Below are 13,669 nucleotides of genomic sequence, written 5' to 3'. Positions count from 1 at the left end.
CTAATGAAAAAGAAATGTCCAAGTATTCATAGTTCCATTGGTATTAGCAAATAAGACTGATTAGGGGTGTAAATTAAGCACAAATAAGGGCAATTCTATCATAAATTTCAATTATCTATAAATTTATTCTGTTACCTAAATTATTTATTGCCTAATTACCGTGAATAATTGAGGAGAAAAATAAAGGGGGAAATTTTGATATATAAGCCCAAGGCAACGCTTTCGCGTTAAGCCCATTTATTTCTCATTTATTCAACTGATCTCTTAAAATATAGAAAGCGGGAGATCCTTGAGAGAGGGAGAGAGAGGGGGAGAGAGCGCTCTTCCTGCTAGTTTACCAGAGAACAAGAACAAATAACAAGAATGATCAATTACAATAACGATTTTCAGAGGAAGCAAAAGAAAGCTTTACCTCAATCGTGCGAGAACAAGGGAAACTAGTATCATCAACTTTCAAATTGAACAAAGAAAACAAGAACGGTCCCTCTCTCTCTCCTTCATTCCTCTTCCTCGAATCCAAGAGCCTGGCATACAGACGTTACCACTTGCCCGTCTTCCCTGCCGAAGAATGATTTTTTCCCCACCAAGTCTGCGACCCTCTTCGCGCATCCCGAATCGCGTGGGCTCTCGTTCACGATTCGTGAGGTCCTGATCTTCGGAAGTGTTTCTCCGATGTCCACGATCGTCGGCGGAGACGTTCCCTCTGGAATGTCCCATCTCCGTCTCGTGCCGCTCTCTGTCAGCGATGGAGTTCGATCGCTTCCGGAAGAAACACCTCGAGATTTTCTCCTGTTGTCCCTTTTCTCGTTCTCTGGAAGCGGTCCCTTGCGGCGGTCTTTTGCTGGGGAGCGCGGCAGGATTTGATTGTAGCGACTAGCAACGACTCGCCCTGGTTTTTGTGCGCCGGCCGTTCTGTCTGGGAAGAGCTTCTTTGGCTGGAGAGATGTATCGTCTTTCTTCGCGGGTTTCTTTGCTCCAACAGTGAAGATGCCTCTCCTCGGATCAGCCATTTTTGATGCCCGAGATTTGGGGCTTAGGCTGAAACTCCTGGAATTGTTGACACTTTTCTGACTCTTCTTTCGTCCTCTTTTCTCCGCCTGTTCTTCCTCTTCGATACCAGGGAGCTTCCAGAAAAAAGATTTCCCGCGGCTCTGGGGAGTCTCCATCGGCCGTGATCTGACGCTTCCGACGATCTCGGCAGGCCCAAGACTCACGCCCCGCCTCCTGGAGTTTGCGATTGGTGGCACTTTTTCGATCTTTTTGGGCGTCTTTAAGCTCTTTTTCTCCGGAAACTTGCCTGGGGCGTCCCGAGCAATAGTGGTTTCATCGTTGATCGGATTCTGATTCTTCTTTTTTATCCTAAGGGCTTCCAGTCTTTCTGACAACACGGCGATCTCCTTCTCGATCTCCTCGATTTCGTCATCGACCTTCCCTTCACATTTTTTAGCATTATCAAGGTAGCTTTGTTTGAAACGCAGCTTCAGAGGCTTCCCCTGCGAAAGAGTTTTGTTGGGCGTCGGACATTCGTCAAAAACCGGTGACTTGCATAAATTTGGGCTTTGGTTTTCTTTACTTGACTTGATGTCAAGCAACGCCGGCTGCATCCAAGAAGTCCTAAGGGCGGATTCATCATCGTCGAAAGCTGCATTATTCCAGACCTGGAGATTTTGGGCGTCTTTGGTGGCTTGAGGGTATTTGAACACACCCGATTTCTGCGAGGGAGACAGCACATTCTCGGCGTTAATGGTTTCCGGGTATTGGACTATACTCATTTCCGATGCCCCCGATAGAAGCAGAAGACGAAATCTAAGCTTTTGGCTCTTGATTCTTCGTGGCTTTTAGACCGACAGACTGCGCTCTCTTCTTGACGACGACGAAGGCGATGCGAACACTGACCAGAGAAATGGGGGATCTCGACCTTCTTGTCTGCTGTATGCAGCAATTTTTTGACCGTTACAAGGAAACAGACGTTGAAGGGGTTGAATTCTGACCGTGCGATCCCAAACGTTCCCCCCATCTAGAGGCTCCGATGTAATCTAAAGGTTGATACTCGATACTCGTCTCTTAAAACGGTGTAAACGAGCAGACGTACCAAATCGTATGGAGTCCATGGACTATGGAGCGTCGTATGGGACCTTGAGTACTATCGACAATCATAACCGTTAAAAACATTATATTCGATAGTGGACCATCTTGATTGGAAAGTCAGGATTAGTTGAAAGTGTCACAAAATCGCAAACACGTGATGTAGGAGCCACTACTTATGCCATTAGGCATTTAGACTGGATGCTGTCCCCCGGCTCAGATAAAGGAATTGAGATCTGGTCCAGAACAATCGGACCGGAGGCGTGACCCCCTATTTCCTTTGTCGGAGCGGGAGCTTCGATCAACGGCCCCGTTGGCTGTTCTGACGTCCAACCCAAGCAGATCCGAGCCGATGAATTGAGATCCGGTGGAAACAATCGGATCTAACTTCTCCCCAACTCCGTGCGAACCTAGCCAGAAATTATTTACTTCATTCGTTATCTCAATTTTATTAGTAAATTTTAATAAAAATATATGAAAATCTCAAAATAACATGAATTTGAATAAATAGCATAATAAAAAATAAATTTAAAAATAATTTAATACAACTTTAATGATAAGAATGAAATTAACTACTTAATTTTTTAATTAATTGATATAATTCGAGGTTATAACTTGTTTTGATAATTAAAAATTTTTAGGAGTCACCCTTCGTCTTTGCAGATTCTTAACTCACTCGTGCACTTCCATGGCGTTGTAGTGCTGGAGTCTCATCAAAACTGTTAGACCAGAACGGAGAGGATTTCATTCTTTAAGAGCTCTTCTCTTCAACGACTGAAGCTTTGATAACACCGCAGTAGCTATTTCAGGACCAGCTCTGAATTATGACTCTCCGTCACCTCTTGTCCCTGTTATCCCACACTGAAGAAAAACCAAATACTTCACAAATCTGCCGAACAAAATCATAAAATACCCGTCTGAATTTCTTTTATATGTTACATAATAGCGACAACTTAGACCTTTTAGTGTAGTTTTCGTCTTCCCCATTGGGCCTCGGCGAGGTGGTAATAGGACTGATCGTGCTCCTAGCACCGTGTCTCCGGGAACATTTCCGCCTCGGGTCTCGGTAAGAACTGAAGATTCCACTATCTTAATTTCTATAACAATGCTTATCTTATCTAGGAAGAATGGATTATCCCTGAAAAACCTGCTGTCATCGTCGCCAGACAGTCAAAGACTGGCCAATAACGATGGCAGCAGGAAATCAGGCCAATAACGATGGCAGCAGGAAATCAGAAAATGCCAACCGTCCTCCGAATTTTACTCAACCAAAGGACTGATAAAACCCTCCTCCGAATTTTACTCCGACTCTCCCAACGTCTATCAACACAATCATGAAAAAGGCAAATTTTAATTGTAAATTAATTCAGTCATCAGTCGTGTCGATCAACACAATCATGAAAAAGGCAAATTTTAATTATAAATTAATTCAGTCATCAGTCGCCTCTCAGTCATGCTTCTGAAATGAAGCGATAAAAGTGGGAGATTGGAGCACCACCGGCATGGAACCTGCCCACCGTGACCGTTATTTCAGTAAATTCTCTCCTTTTTTTTCTTGATTCTGGTAGATCTCCAGATTCCGCTATAAATTAAGATCATTCAGGATAACTATTATCTCCTCCTTCTTGTTTATAAATACCAGGGTCGTCTCTTCTTCTCCTCGTTGACACCCGCGGACGCCGAGTGTTCTGTACCCTTCTCCGATGGCGGGTGGTGTCGTGATTGCTCCCTATGACCAGCGGAAGCGCTACCCCGGGAAGATGACTTCCTACGTCTTTTGGGCCTGTATTGTTGCCTCTTCCGGTGGTCTCATCTTCGGTTATGATATCGGTATCTCAGGTAAGTAACAAGACGGATTGGGGACACAGTTGTACCTTCTAGCATGCTCGGAATTTAGATTTGGTGAAATATTAGTGTTTTGATTTATGTTTTCCGTGATGTAAGATGTGTTTTTTTTTCCAGGTGGAGTGACGTCCATGGACTCTTTTCTTAAGGAGTTCTTCCCATCCGTTTACCACAAGGAGAAGGAAGTCCATGATACGAGTCAATACTGCAAGTTCGACAGTCAGCTTTTGACGACATTCACGTCGTCTCTCTATCTTGCCGCTCTCATCGCATCGTTCATTGCCTCATTGGTGACTAAGAGGTTTGGACGAAAAATCTCCATGCTCTTTGGTGGAGCGATTTTCTTGACCGGCGCGGTGATTAACGCCGCGGCCGTCAACGTCCTCATGTTGATTATCGGTCGTCTTTTACTCGGAGTCGGTGTTGGTTTTGCTAACCAGGTTAACTTTCTTTTGACCATTGTGTTTTTTTTTTTTTCGATTATCTGGTGCCGTTGCAATTTTTATCTTCAGAATCCTATACAACAAATCTTCTCGTCCTTTTCGGACTTCGGAGCCGTAGCTGTTCCCAATATTGACACGAATCTTTTTCTCTTTTATGAAGATTTCCTTCCCTTCTTCTTCAATTTATAAATCAAGAATTCTTGTTTTGATACGAAATCGCAATTTGATATCGACATTAACTTCAATCTGAGTTTTCATCGCTGGTGATGGTAATTTTTTTAGTTGGCATTGTGCAGTCGGTCCCGCTCTATCTGTCAGAGATGGCTCCAGCAAACATGCGTGGTATGTTGAACATCGTCTTCCAGCTCATGATCACTATCGGCATTCTCGCGGCCAACATCGTCAACTACTTCACGGCCAAGATCTCCGGTGGTTGGGGATGGCGTATCGGTCTCGGCGGTGCCGCTGTGCCTGCCCTGATCATCACTATCGGATCCCTCTTCCTCCCCGACACTCCCAACTCCCTCATCGACCGTGGCGACGCCATTAAGGCCAGGGAGATGCTAGTAAAGATCCGTGGCACCCAAGACGTCGAGGAGGAATACAAGGACTTGGTTGCAGCCAGCGACGCCTCGAAGCTTGTGAAACACCCATGGAGGAACTTCAGACAGAGGAAATACAGACCCCAATTGATCATGTCGTTCATGATCCCCATGTTCCAGCAGATGACTGGAATCAATGTCATCATGTTCTACGCCCCGGTGCTTTTCAAGACTATTGGCTTCGGGGCCGACGCTTCGTTGATGTCTGCCGTCGTTACTGGATGCGTCAACGCCGGTGCTACATTTATTTCCATTGCCAGTGCGGACAAGTTTGGAAGAAGGGTGCTGTTCCTTGAGGGCGGCATCCAGATGCTTATCTGCCAGGCTCTCATCACATATCTGATCGGTCACAAATTCGGCTGGACCGGAGTGTCGACCAGCCTGAGCAAGAGCTACGCCAACATCGTGGTGACTGTGATTTGCATCTACGTCTCCGGATTCGCCTGGTCATGGGGTCCCCTCGGATGGCTGGTTCCCAGTGAGATCTTCCCACTCGAGATCCGTTCCGCCGGCCAGTCGGTGAACGTCTCCGTCAACATGCTGTTCACCTTCATCGTGGCCCAGATCTTCCTCACCATGCTCTGCCACTTGAAGTATATCCTCTTCCTCTTCTTCGGTGTCTGGGTGCTTGCGATGACCATCTTCATCTACTTCCTCCTCCCCGAAACCAAGAACATCCCCATTGAAGAGATGGTGCTCGTCTGGAAGAGCCACCCAGTTTGGAAAAAATACATCTCGGATGAAGACATTCCTGAAGGACTGGAATTGGAGAAACCAAAGCCCGTCGTCTAAAAGACCTTCTAGGATTGGATTATTAAACGCTTAGATTACTCTAGTCGATAGCTATGATGAAATATTTTGTTTATTTTCGTTTTTTCAGATTATTAGGGTGATTGCTTAATGGGAATAATCACAGTAATTGAGTAAAAAATTCCTGTATATATATCAAGGGAATTTTATTCATTTCAGTAAATTGTTGGTTCAGAAATTCAATCGAAAGATAAGCGTATCAACGAAACAATGATGTCTTTTTCGTCTTTTCCTTTCAACCCAAAGGACTGATAAAACCCTCCTCCAAATTTTACTCCGCTACCGGAAGAAAGGACTCTCCCAACGTCAATCAACACAACTCATGCTTCTGAAATGAAGCCCTTGACTGGCGTTTTTTTTTTTTTTTTCAATCCAACATATTGAAAAGTGCGGTTGCTGGAGATGGAAATCATGGAAGTTGCCCACAGTGATCATTTTTTCAGCAAACAGATTAATGGATCGAGTCTCTTACTCTCTTTATCATGAAATCAGTATTTGAATTGATTCTCTCCTTTTTTTTTCTAGGTTCCGGTGGATGTCTAGATTCTGCCATAAATTAAGAGTTATCTTCTTTTTCAGCTCAGATCATTTAAAACTCCATAGATAAGTCTTGAAAAACCGTTCTCTATTTCTACAGATTTAAAAGCGTGAAGAAGAATTTTCTGATAAACGAATCCATGGGGTTCATAAATGGAAGGAAGTTTCGAAGGGTACACTGTTATAAATAGATGTTCCTATTAAGGGTAATTTTGTCAGGAAAAAGTATAGCACTGCCTCACCTTTAGGTACTAGATCTAGCTAAAATCAAGTTTGGTATCTCCAATATCTTCGCGGTCATTTTTTCCAGCAAAAAAAATTAAAAATAAAATTAAACATATCGAAAAAATAGCAACGAGATAAGTTTTTAAATTGCACTAAAATTACAGATACGCCTCTACCAGGTTGAGAATATACCAGAAAGACTAAAACACCCTTGTGTACTTTTTAGATGACCCACTTGCATTGCCGTCACGTGGCGGTGGGGCCTACGTGAGTAGATGGTCTTTTAGGAATCACGTTTCGAATACTTATTATATATGTAAAGACTGAGGTGAATTTTCCACTTTAGGTTGTTGCCACCAAACTCCAACTTTACTTTCCTGGAAAATCCATGAAATTACGAGAAAAATGAACCATTGATGCTGAGTTATGATATTCCGATTTACCAAGTTGGATTAGAAAGGGAGGCAAGAATCACTTCCATATAAAATGTGATATTTATAACCTAATTTGTAATATATTAAATAATGCATTTGGTACATAACATATGTTCCAAATTAAATTATACTGTAACAACGTTATTTTTTAAAATTACATTAATACCCTAAAATTTGACTGTGTATTATGTGATTCACGATCGTATCAGGGTGGGTGTCTTAGATGTCGTTTTGTATCAAAAAAGAAACGCCTAATGGTTCACAGAGGTTATAAAGTATATGAATTGTAAATAAGCTAAAATTTTAGTATTTTTAGAATTAGCCTAAAAAGAGTGAAAGCAGCAGGGGATGTTTCAATTACGTATGGTGCTTTATCATGCTTTGGTAATTTTAATTTTGTAGAAAAAGAGTAAACAGTGTTTCTATATAAATTATTTACCATGTTTCGGAATTTTAAGAAAGGAGAGGGAAGCTTTGGTAATTCCAAATAATCAACAAGGTAAGTTTCCAACCTGCCCTTGCTAATTATTTAAGAATTCGAATTCAGGATGACTGCCACCTAAGCATCCCATATCACTTTTCAACTCCTCCTACTTTTGTTTATATACCTGAGTCCTCCTTTTGTTTCATAAGTCTTCCCAGTAGACTAATCTAGTCATCTCCTCTTCTCCTCAAAGACACCCGCGGGCGCTCAGTATTCTCGACCCTTCTCTGATGGTGGGCGGTGTCGTAATTGCTCCCGATGGCCAGCGAAGCGCTAGCCCGGGAAGATGACTTCCAACGTCTTCTGGGCCTGTATTGTCGCCTCTTCCGGTGGTCTCATCTTCGGTTATGATATCGGTATCTCAGGTAAGTAACTGAACGGATTAGGGACAAAATTGTACCTTCTAGTATGCTCAAAAGTTAGATCGAATTTATTTCTGGTGAAAGATTAGTGTTTTAATTGATGTTTTCCGTGATCTAAGATTGTGTTATTTTTTCCAGGTGGAGTGACGTCCATGGACTCTTTTCTTAAGGAGTTCTTCCCGTCCGTTTACCACAAGGAGAAGCAAGTCCATGATACGAGTCAGTACTGCAAGTTCGATAGTCAGCTTTTGACGACCTTCACGTCGTCTCTCTATCTCGCCGCTCTCATCGCCTCTTTCATTGCCTCATTGGTGACTAAGAGGTTTGGATGGAAAATCTCCATGCTCTTCGGTGGAGCGATTTTCTTGACCGGCGCGGTGATTAACGCCGCGGCCGTCAACGTCCTCATGTTGATTATCAGTTGTCTTTTACTCGGAGTCGGTGTTGGTTTCGCTAACCAGGTTAACTTTCTTTTTGCCATTGGTTTTTTTTTTTCTGTTCTCTGGTGCACTTGCAATTTTGATCTTCTTAATCCTAAAAAACAATGCATCTTCTCGGCTTTGATAGTCAGAATCTGTTGTTGTTTTTTTCAATGTCTTGTTTTTGTCCTTTTCTCTGCAAAAATATAAACTCCGTCCTTTTCGGATGTTTTGCTTCCTGCGTTATTGCACTTGTCTTCTACCTTTGTTCGGACTTAAGCGCCTATTTTGATTCTTGTTTGCCAGTTGCCTTTTTTCGACTAGGACTTAGCTTTTTTCTAGTTAATGACTGGTGTTTTTTTTTCCCCAATCCAACATATTGAAAAGTGCGGTTGCTGGAGATTGAAATCATGAACGTGCCCACTGTGACAATTTTTTCAGCAAAACAGATTAATTATTTACGTTGTTTCGGAATTTTAAGGAAAGGAGAGGGATGTTTTGGTAATTCCAAATAATCAATAAGGGAAGTTTCCAACCTGCGCTTGCTAGTTATTTAAGAATTCAAATTCAGGATATCTATCTCCCTGCTAAGCTTCCCTTATCACTTTTCAAATTCAAATACCTGGGTCTCTTTTTGGTTCATAAGTCTTTCCTTCTATACGAATCCAGTCATCTCCTCTTCTCCTCACTGACACCCGCGGAAGCTGAGTGTTCTCTACCTTCTCTGATGCCGGGCGATGTCGTAATTCCTCTCTATTGCCAGCAGAAGCGCTACCGCAGGAAGATGACTTTCCTTGGGGAGTGGTTTGGTGGCTTCTTATATTCAGCTGGTATATGAAGGGATAGTTGGTATCAAAGCCCGACCTCTGATTCTTTGTATCGATTCCATTTGAGCTTAAGTTTTAAATGCTCTGATACCAACTGTTAAACTATCATGAATAGTTTTTAATTCCTAACCTTGGCTGGCTATCTTGGAATCGATTTAAACCTAGGTTTTAATATGTGTCTAAACTAAGTATTATGTTTTGTTCAATCGATCTCTGCCTAGTATAAAATTCTTCTTGGTTGCGCTTTGTTTCATTCGTTAGCCACGGTTTGCGACACAGGAAGGATGGGTAGCCCAATGCACTAGCGGAGTATATTAGTGTTTTAATTGATGTTTTCTGTGATCTAAGATTGTGTTTTTTTTTTCCAGGTGGAGTGACGTCCATGGACTCTTTTCTTAAGGAGTTCTTCCCGTCCGTTTACCACAAGGAGAAGGAAGTCCATGATACGAGTCAGTACTGCAAGTTCGATAGTCAGCTTTTGACGACCCTCACGTCGTCTCTCTATCTCGCCGCTCTCATCGCCTCTTTCATTGCCTCATTGGTGACTAAGAGGTTTGGACGGAAAATCTCCATGATCTTCGGTGGAGCGATTTTCTTGACCGGCGCGGTGATTAATGCCGTGGCAGTCAACGTCCTCATGTTGATTATTGGTCGTCTTTTACTCGGAGTCGGTGTTGGTTTCGCTAACCAGGTTATCCATTGCATGTTTTTTTTTTCTTCTTTGGTGCCGTTGCATTTTTATCTTCAGAATCCTATACAACAATACATCTTCTCGTCCTTTCCGGACTTCAGAGCTGTTCCCAATATTGACACGAATCTTTTCCTCGCGCCTATTTTGATTCTGGTTTGACTAGCTTTTTTCTAGTTAACAATGCTTTTTCATTCTGAAGTTATCTTTTTCTCTTTTATGAAGATTTCCGTTACAAGGAACAGATGTTGAAGCGATTGAATTCTAACCGTTCGATCCGAAACGTTCTCCCCATCTAGACGCTCCGATGTGATTGATCTATAGGTTGATACTGGATACTCGTCTTTTAAAACGGTGTAATCGAGCGGACGTACCAAATCGTATGGAGTCCATGGACTATGGAGCGTCACATGGGCCCTTCGAGTACTGTCGACAATCATAACCGTTAAAAGCATTACGTTTGATAGTGGACCATCGTGATTGGAAAGTCAGGATTCGTTGAACCTTCGCTAGTTCATGTCACATGTTCGTGGGGTCCAGTTTATGACGCTAAAGGAGGACGACTGCGATGTCGTGAAATAGTCACAAAATCGCAAACACGTGACGTGGGAGCCACTACGTATGCCATTAGGCATTTAGATTGGATGTTGTCCCTAACGGTCCCCCGGCTCAGAGAAAGGAATTGAGATCCGGTCCAGAATAATCGGACCGGACGAACAGTGAGGGCGAGGCGTGACCCTCTATTTCCTTTCTCGGGCAGGAGCGTCGATCAACGGTCCCCGTTTGCTGTTGTGTCGTCCATCCCATGCAGATCCGACCTGACGAATTGAGATCCGGTGGAAACAATCGAATCTAACTTTATCTCCCCTACTCCGTCCGAACCTAGCCAGAAACTATTTTCTCAAAAACCATCATAGCAGCTTCAATATCTCCTAATTAAGCATAAATATCAACAAGTGCATTGGCTGAAAAGGAATCAGCATCATATCCAAGTTGTATCAAAGATCCATTAGACATATGCCACCTTTCCATACAACATTTACTAGTTCGCTCAATTGGCTATGCAAAGAAAAGCCTTAACTAGTTCACTGAACTGGCTATTCACAGAAGAGAAGACCTTTTACAAGGTCGCGCTGATACACTTTAGCTATCAAGTACAACAACTGTCTTCAAGCCAATTCATAAAAGACTTACTGCTTAGTTCGGTTTATGATTCTACAATAAATTCAAAAACAAGATACTGATTTTTATGCTATATCTCCTAAAGGAACCATACTGACTCATGTAAGTCAGCACTGATAAAACTTTTGGATCTATTCTCACATAATAATCTTCGCTCTGTGATCTTCCAAACCTCCTTTCAGTGAAACACTGAATGTCACTCTACTTTACCTCAAGTTTATTTTAAAATCGTGAGAATTTCATAGAAACAGCTCCAAGAAAACAAAATGCAAAGAAGTCAGCCTTTATCCGATGGGGAAGTTTCTCCCTCAACGATATGTTGGAGACCGCCTAGCGTTTACTTTTACCTAAATTTAACCACACAAATACAACACAGAGAAGTCATTCCTCATTTCGAGCTCCCATTTCTATAGAACTTACTTTTGAAATATATTCAACCATAAAAGGAGAAAGAAGTGACATTTTTTTATAAGAATTTAAAAAATAAAATAAAAAAACTGACCATGAGTCGAACTATAATTGTTTGCAGCAATACATAACAAAATTTTCTCAAAAACCATCATAGCAGCTTCAATATCTCCTAATTTAGCATAAATATCAACAAGTGCATTGGCTGAAAAGGAATCAGCATCATATCCAAGTCGTATCAAAGATCCGTACAACATCTAAACTCATCAGGCATCACTCCAAAACTAAACCCTAAACAAAAGCTACTCTTCAAAACTAAACCCTAGACCTTAAAACCCTAAAAGTCCCAACCCCAACTCTAATCCCGAAATTAAACCCTATCAACACGAATTTGAACCCTAAATCCCATAAACCCTAACCCTACATCCCAAAATTTGGCCACAATCAAGATAAATTACGTACGAAAATTCAAATTAACTCAAACACAACACTTAATTAGTTGAAAAAAAATTAGGGTTTCGGATTACCTTCTGAAATTTGGGGGAAATCACCACCGAATGGGAAAATGTAAGCCCAATGGAAGAAATCGACTCCTAACTGTCGAAAATCGAAGAAGATTGAAGGAAATCGAAGGATATCGAAACCGGAATAGGTTAAATCAAAGTAAATCGGGGGAGGAGGAAAGAGAAGAGCAAGAACGAGAAGGAAGAGGGAGGACGAGAGTGAGAAGAGATGGAGGCCTAGAGGCAAAAGAGAGAGGGAGACGAGAGAGGGAGAAGGAAGAGAAAGGCCGAGAGAGAAAGAGACGAGAGAGGGAGATGGGGCGAAAACGAGAGATAAAGGCGAGAGAGTAGAGGGAGCAGAGGAGCAGACGAGAGCAGAGCGAGCAGAGACAGCGAAAAAGAGAGAAGAAGTCGGGTGAAAATTTTCGTCCAGAGACGAAGGCTGAGCGAGAGGAGAGGAGAAAGGAAATGATCGTGATTTTTTAGTTTCTGGGGGGGGGGGGAAGAAGCGACGCCGTCGCTCGCGGTAATTGGATGACTTGAAAAAAAGGGCGGAAACAGAATTCCGTTGTTTTTGCCTGAGGAGATGAAATGGTGTTATCTCACTTCAAGTCAAGTCATTGTGGACTAACGCCATAAGTGGGATGAACTAGGTAATGCGGGGGGAATTCATTCCACTTCATTGTGGACTAACCCCCCCTAAGATGAGTTCTGGTTTGACTCATCTTAACAGCACTCCTGGCGAGAGTTGCTAGATGGAGCTGAATTGCGCAAGCCTCGGCGTTCTATGTGCATTTTATACATTTCTTGAAGAATCTCTGATTCTTGAGTATTATCAAATCGAAGAAAAAATTTGAGAAGTTAAATACCTGGAGCAACGTAAATATTAAAGACAGGGGTCAAATTCCAACACTCCCCCGCACGTGCGACACCCACAACACGGGCACCCCCATCAGCGGGGGACCAAATTTGTCAACACAGATATTGGGGGAAGCGAGATTCGAACACACGACCAACCTGGCTCTGATACCATATTAGAACCATTGCTCTAAAAGATCGACCTTGTAGAGAAGGAGCAACGTGAATATTAAAGACATGGGCCAAATTCCAACAAAGACCCTGCAACCATTAATGTGAAAGCTTAAGGAAGATAAAATAGCCGGAAAAGGAAGTCAATCGCTTCCTCCCCCCCGAAACCAAGAACATCCCCATTGAAGAGATGGTGCTCGTCTGGAAGCGCCACCCCGTCTGGAAAAAATACATCTCAGATGAAGACATTCCTGAAGGACTGGAATTGGAGAAACCAAAGCCCGTCGTCTAAAAGCCCTTCTAGGATTGGATTATTAAACGCTTAGATTACGATAGCTATGATGAAATGTTTTGTTTATTTTTTTTTTTAGATTATTAGGGTGATTGCTTAATGGAAATAATTACAGTAATTGAGTAAAAAATTCCGGTATATATATCAAGGGAATTTTATTCATTTCAGTAAATTGTTGGTTCAGAAATTCAATCGAAAGAGAAGCGTATCAAAGAAACAATGATGTCTTTTTCGTCTTTTCCTTTCAACCCAAAGGACTGATAAAACCCTCCTCCGAATTTTACTCCGCTACTGGAAGAAAGGACTCTCCCAACGTCAATCAACACAATCATGAAAAAGGCATCAGTCGTGCTTCTGAAATGAAGCGATAAAAGTGGGATGGCTCACGGACGGCCACCAAATAGAGATTTGGATAAACAAAGATTCTAAGATTGGAGCACCACCAAACATTCGAACTTGCCCACCGTGACCATTTTTTCAGCAAACAGATTAAT

General features: G+C 42.3%; 3 protein-coding genes across 3 annotated transcripts; 2 read left to right on the top strand and 1 right to left on the bottom strand.

The window, feature by feature from the left end:
- Positions 1-497: 497 nt before the first annotated feature.
- Positions 498-1,772, bottom strand: LOC137943201 (uncharacterized). The gene has a single exon (XM_068788893.1). It carries the CDS (start codon positions 1,770-1,772, stop codon positions 498-500), a length of 1,275 nt encoding a protein of 424 aa, XP_068644994.1.
- Positions 1,773-3,788: 2,016 nt separating this feature from the next.
- LOC137942625 (sugar transport protein MST6-like) lies at positions 3,789-5,893 on the top strand. The gene is made up of 3 exons (XM_068788343.1): positions 3,789-3,924; positions 4,048-4,370; positions 4,670-5,893. The coding sequence occupies exons 1-3, from the start codon at positions 3,789-3,791 to the stop codon at positions 5,765-5,767; spliced, it is 1,557 nt and encodes a 518-aa protein (XP_068644444.1). The 3' UTR covers positions 5,768-5,893.
- A 1,858-nt stretch (positions 5,894-7,751) lies between these two features.
- On the top strand, positions 7,752-9,923 carry LOC137943200 (sugar transport protein MST5-like). Its single transcript, XM_068788892.1, has 4 exons — positions 7,752-7,830; positions 7,966-8,310; positions 9,442-9,764; positions 9,822-9,923. Exons 1-4 carry the CDS (start codon positions 7,752-7,754, stop codon positions 9,921-9,923), a joined length of 849 nt encoding a protein of 282 aa, XP_068644993.1.
- Positions 9,924-13,669: the final 3,746 nt, after the last annotated feature.

The sequence above is a fragment of the Aristolochia californica genome, unplaced genomic scaffold (genome assembly GCF_029961685.1).
Source record: "Aristolochia californica isolate CCGP_79_NKW_82.1479 unplaced genomic scaffold, dmAriCali1.0.hap1 SCAF_10, whole genome shotgun sequence".
In the NCBI taxonomy this organism is placed as follows: domain Eukaryota; kingdom Viridiplantae; phylum Streptophyta; class Magnoliopsida; order Piperales; family Aristolochiaceae; genus Aristolochia; species Aristolochia californica.
The sequence above is the reverse complement of the archived record's forward strand: the minus strand, read 5'-3'. Positions and strand labels throughout refer to the sequence as shown.

What these genes read in the sequence shown, in the direction of transcription:
- LOC137942625 (XM_068788343.1), top strand. Translation starts at nt 3,789, where the DNA reads ATGGCGGGTGGTGTCGTGATTGCTCCCTATGACCAGCGGAAGCGCTAC. An exon ending in TTATGATATCGGTATCTCAG is followed by an intron (nt 3,925 to 4,047) that starts GTAAGTAACAAG and finishes TTTTTTTTCCAG; the next exon opens with GTGGAGTGACGTCCATGGAC. An exon ending in GTGTTGGTTTTGCTAACCAG is followed by an intron (nt 4,371 to 4,669) that starts GTTAACTTTCTT and finishes GGCATTGTGCAG; the next exon opens with TCGGTCCCGCTCTATCTGTC.
- LOC137943201 (XM_068788893.1), bottom strand. Translation starts at nt 1,772, where the DNA reads ATGAGTATAGTCCAATACCCGGAAACCATTAACGCCGAGAATGTGCTG.
- LOC137943200 (XM_068788892.1), top strand. Translation starts at nt 7,752, where the DNA reads ATGACTTCCAACGTCTTCTGGGCCTGTATTGTCGCCTCTTCCGGTGGT. An exon ending in TTATGATATCGGTATCTCAG is followed by an intron (nt 7,831 to 7,965) that starts GTAAGTAACTGA and finishes TATTTTTTCCAG; the next exon opens with GTGGAGTGACGTCCATGGAC. An exon ending in TAACTTTCTTTTTGCCATTG is followed by an intron (nt 8,311 to 9,441) that starts GTTTTTTTTTTT and finishes TTTTTTTTCCAG; the next exon opens with GTGGAGTGACGTCCATGGAC.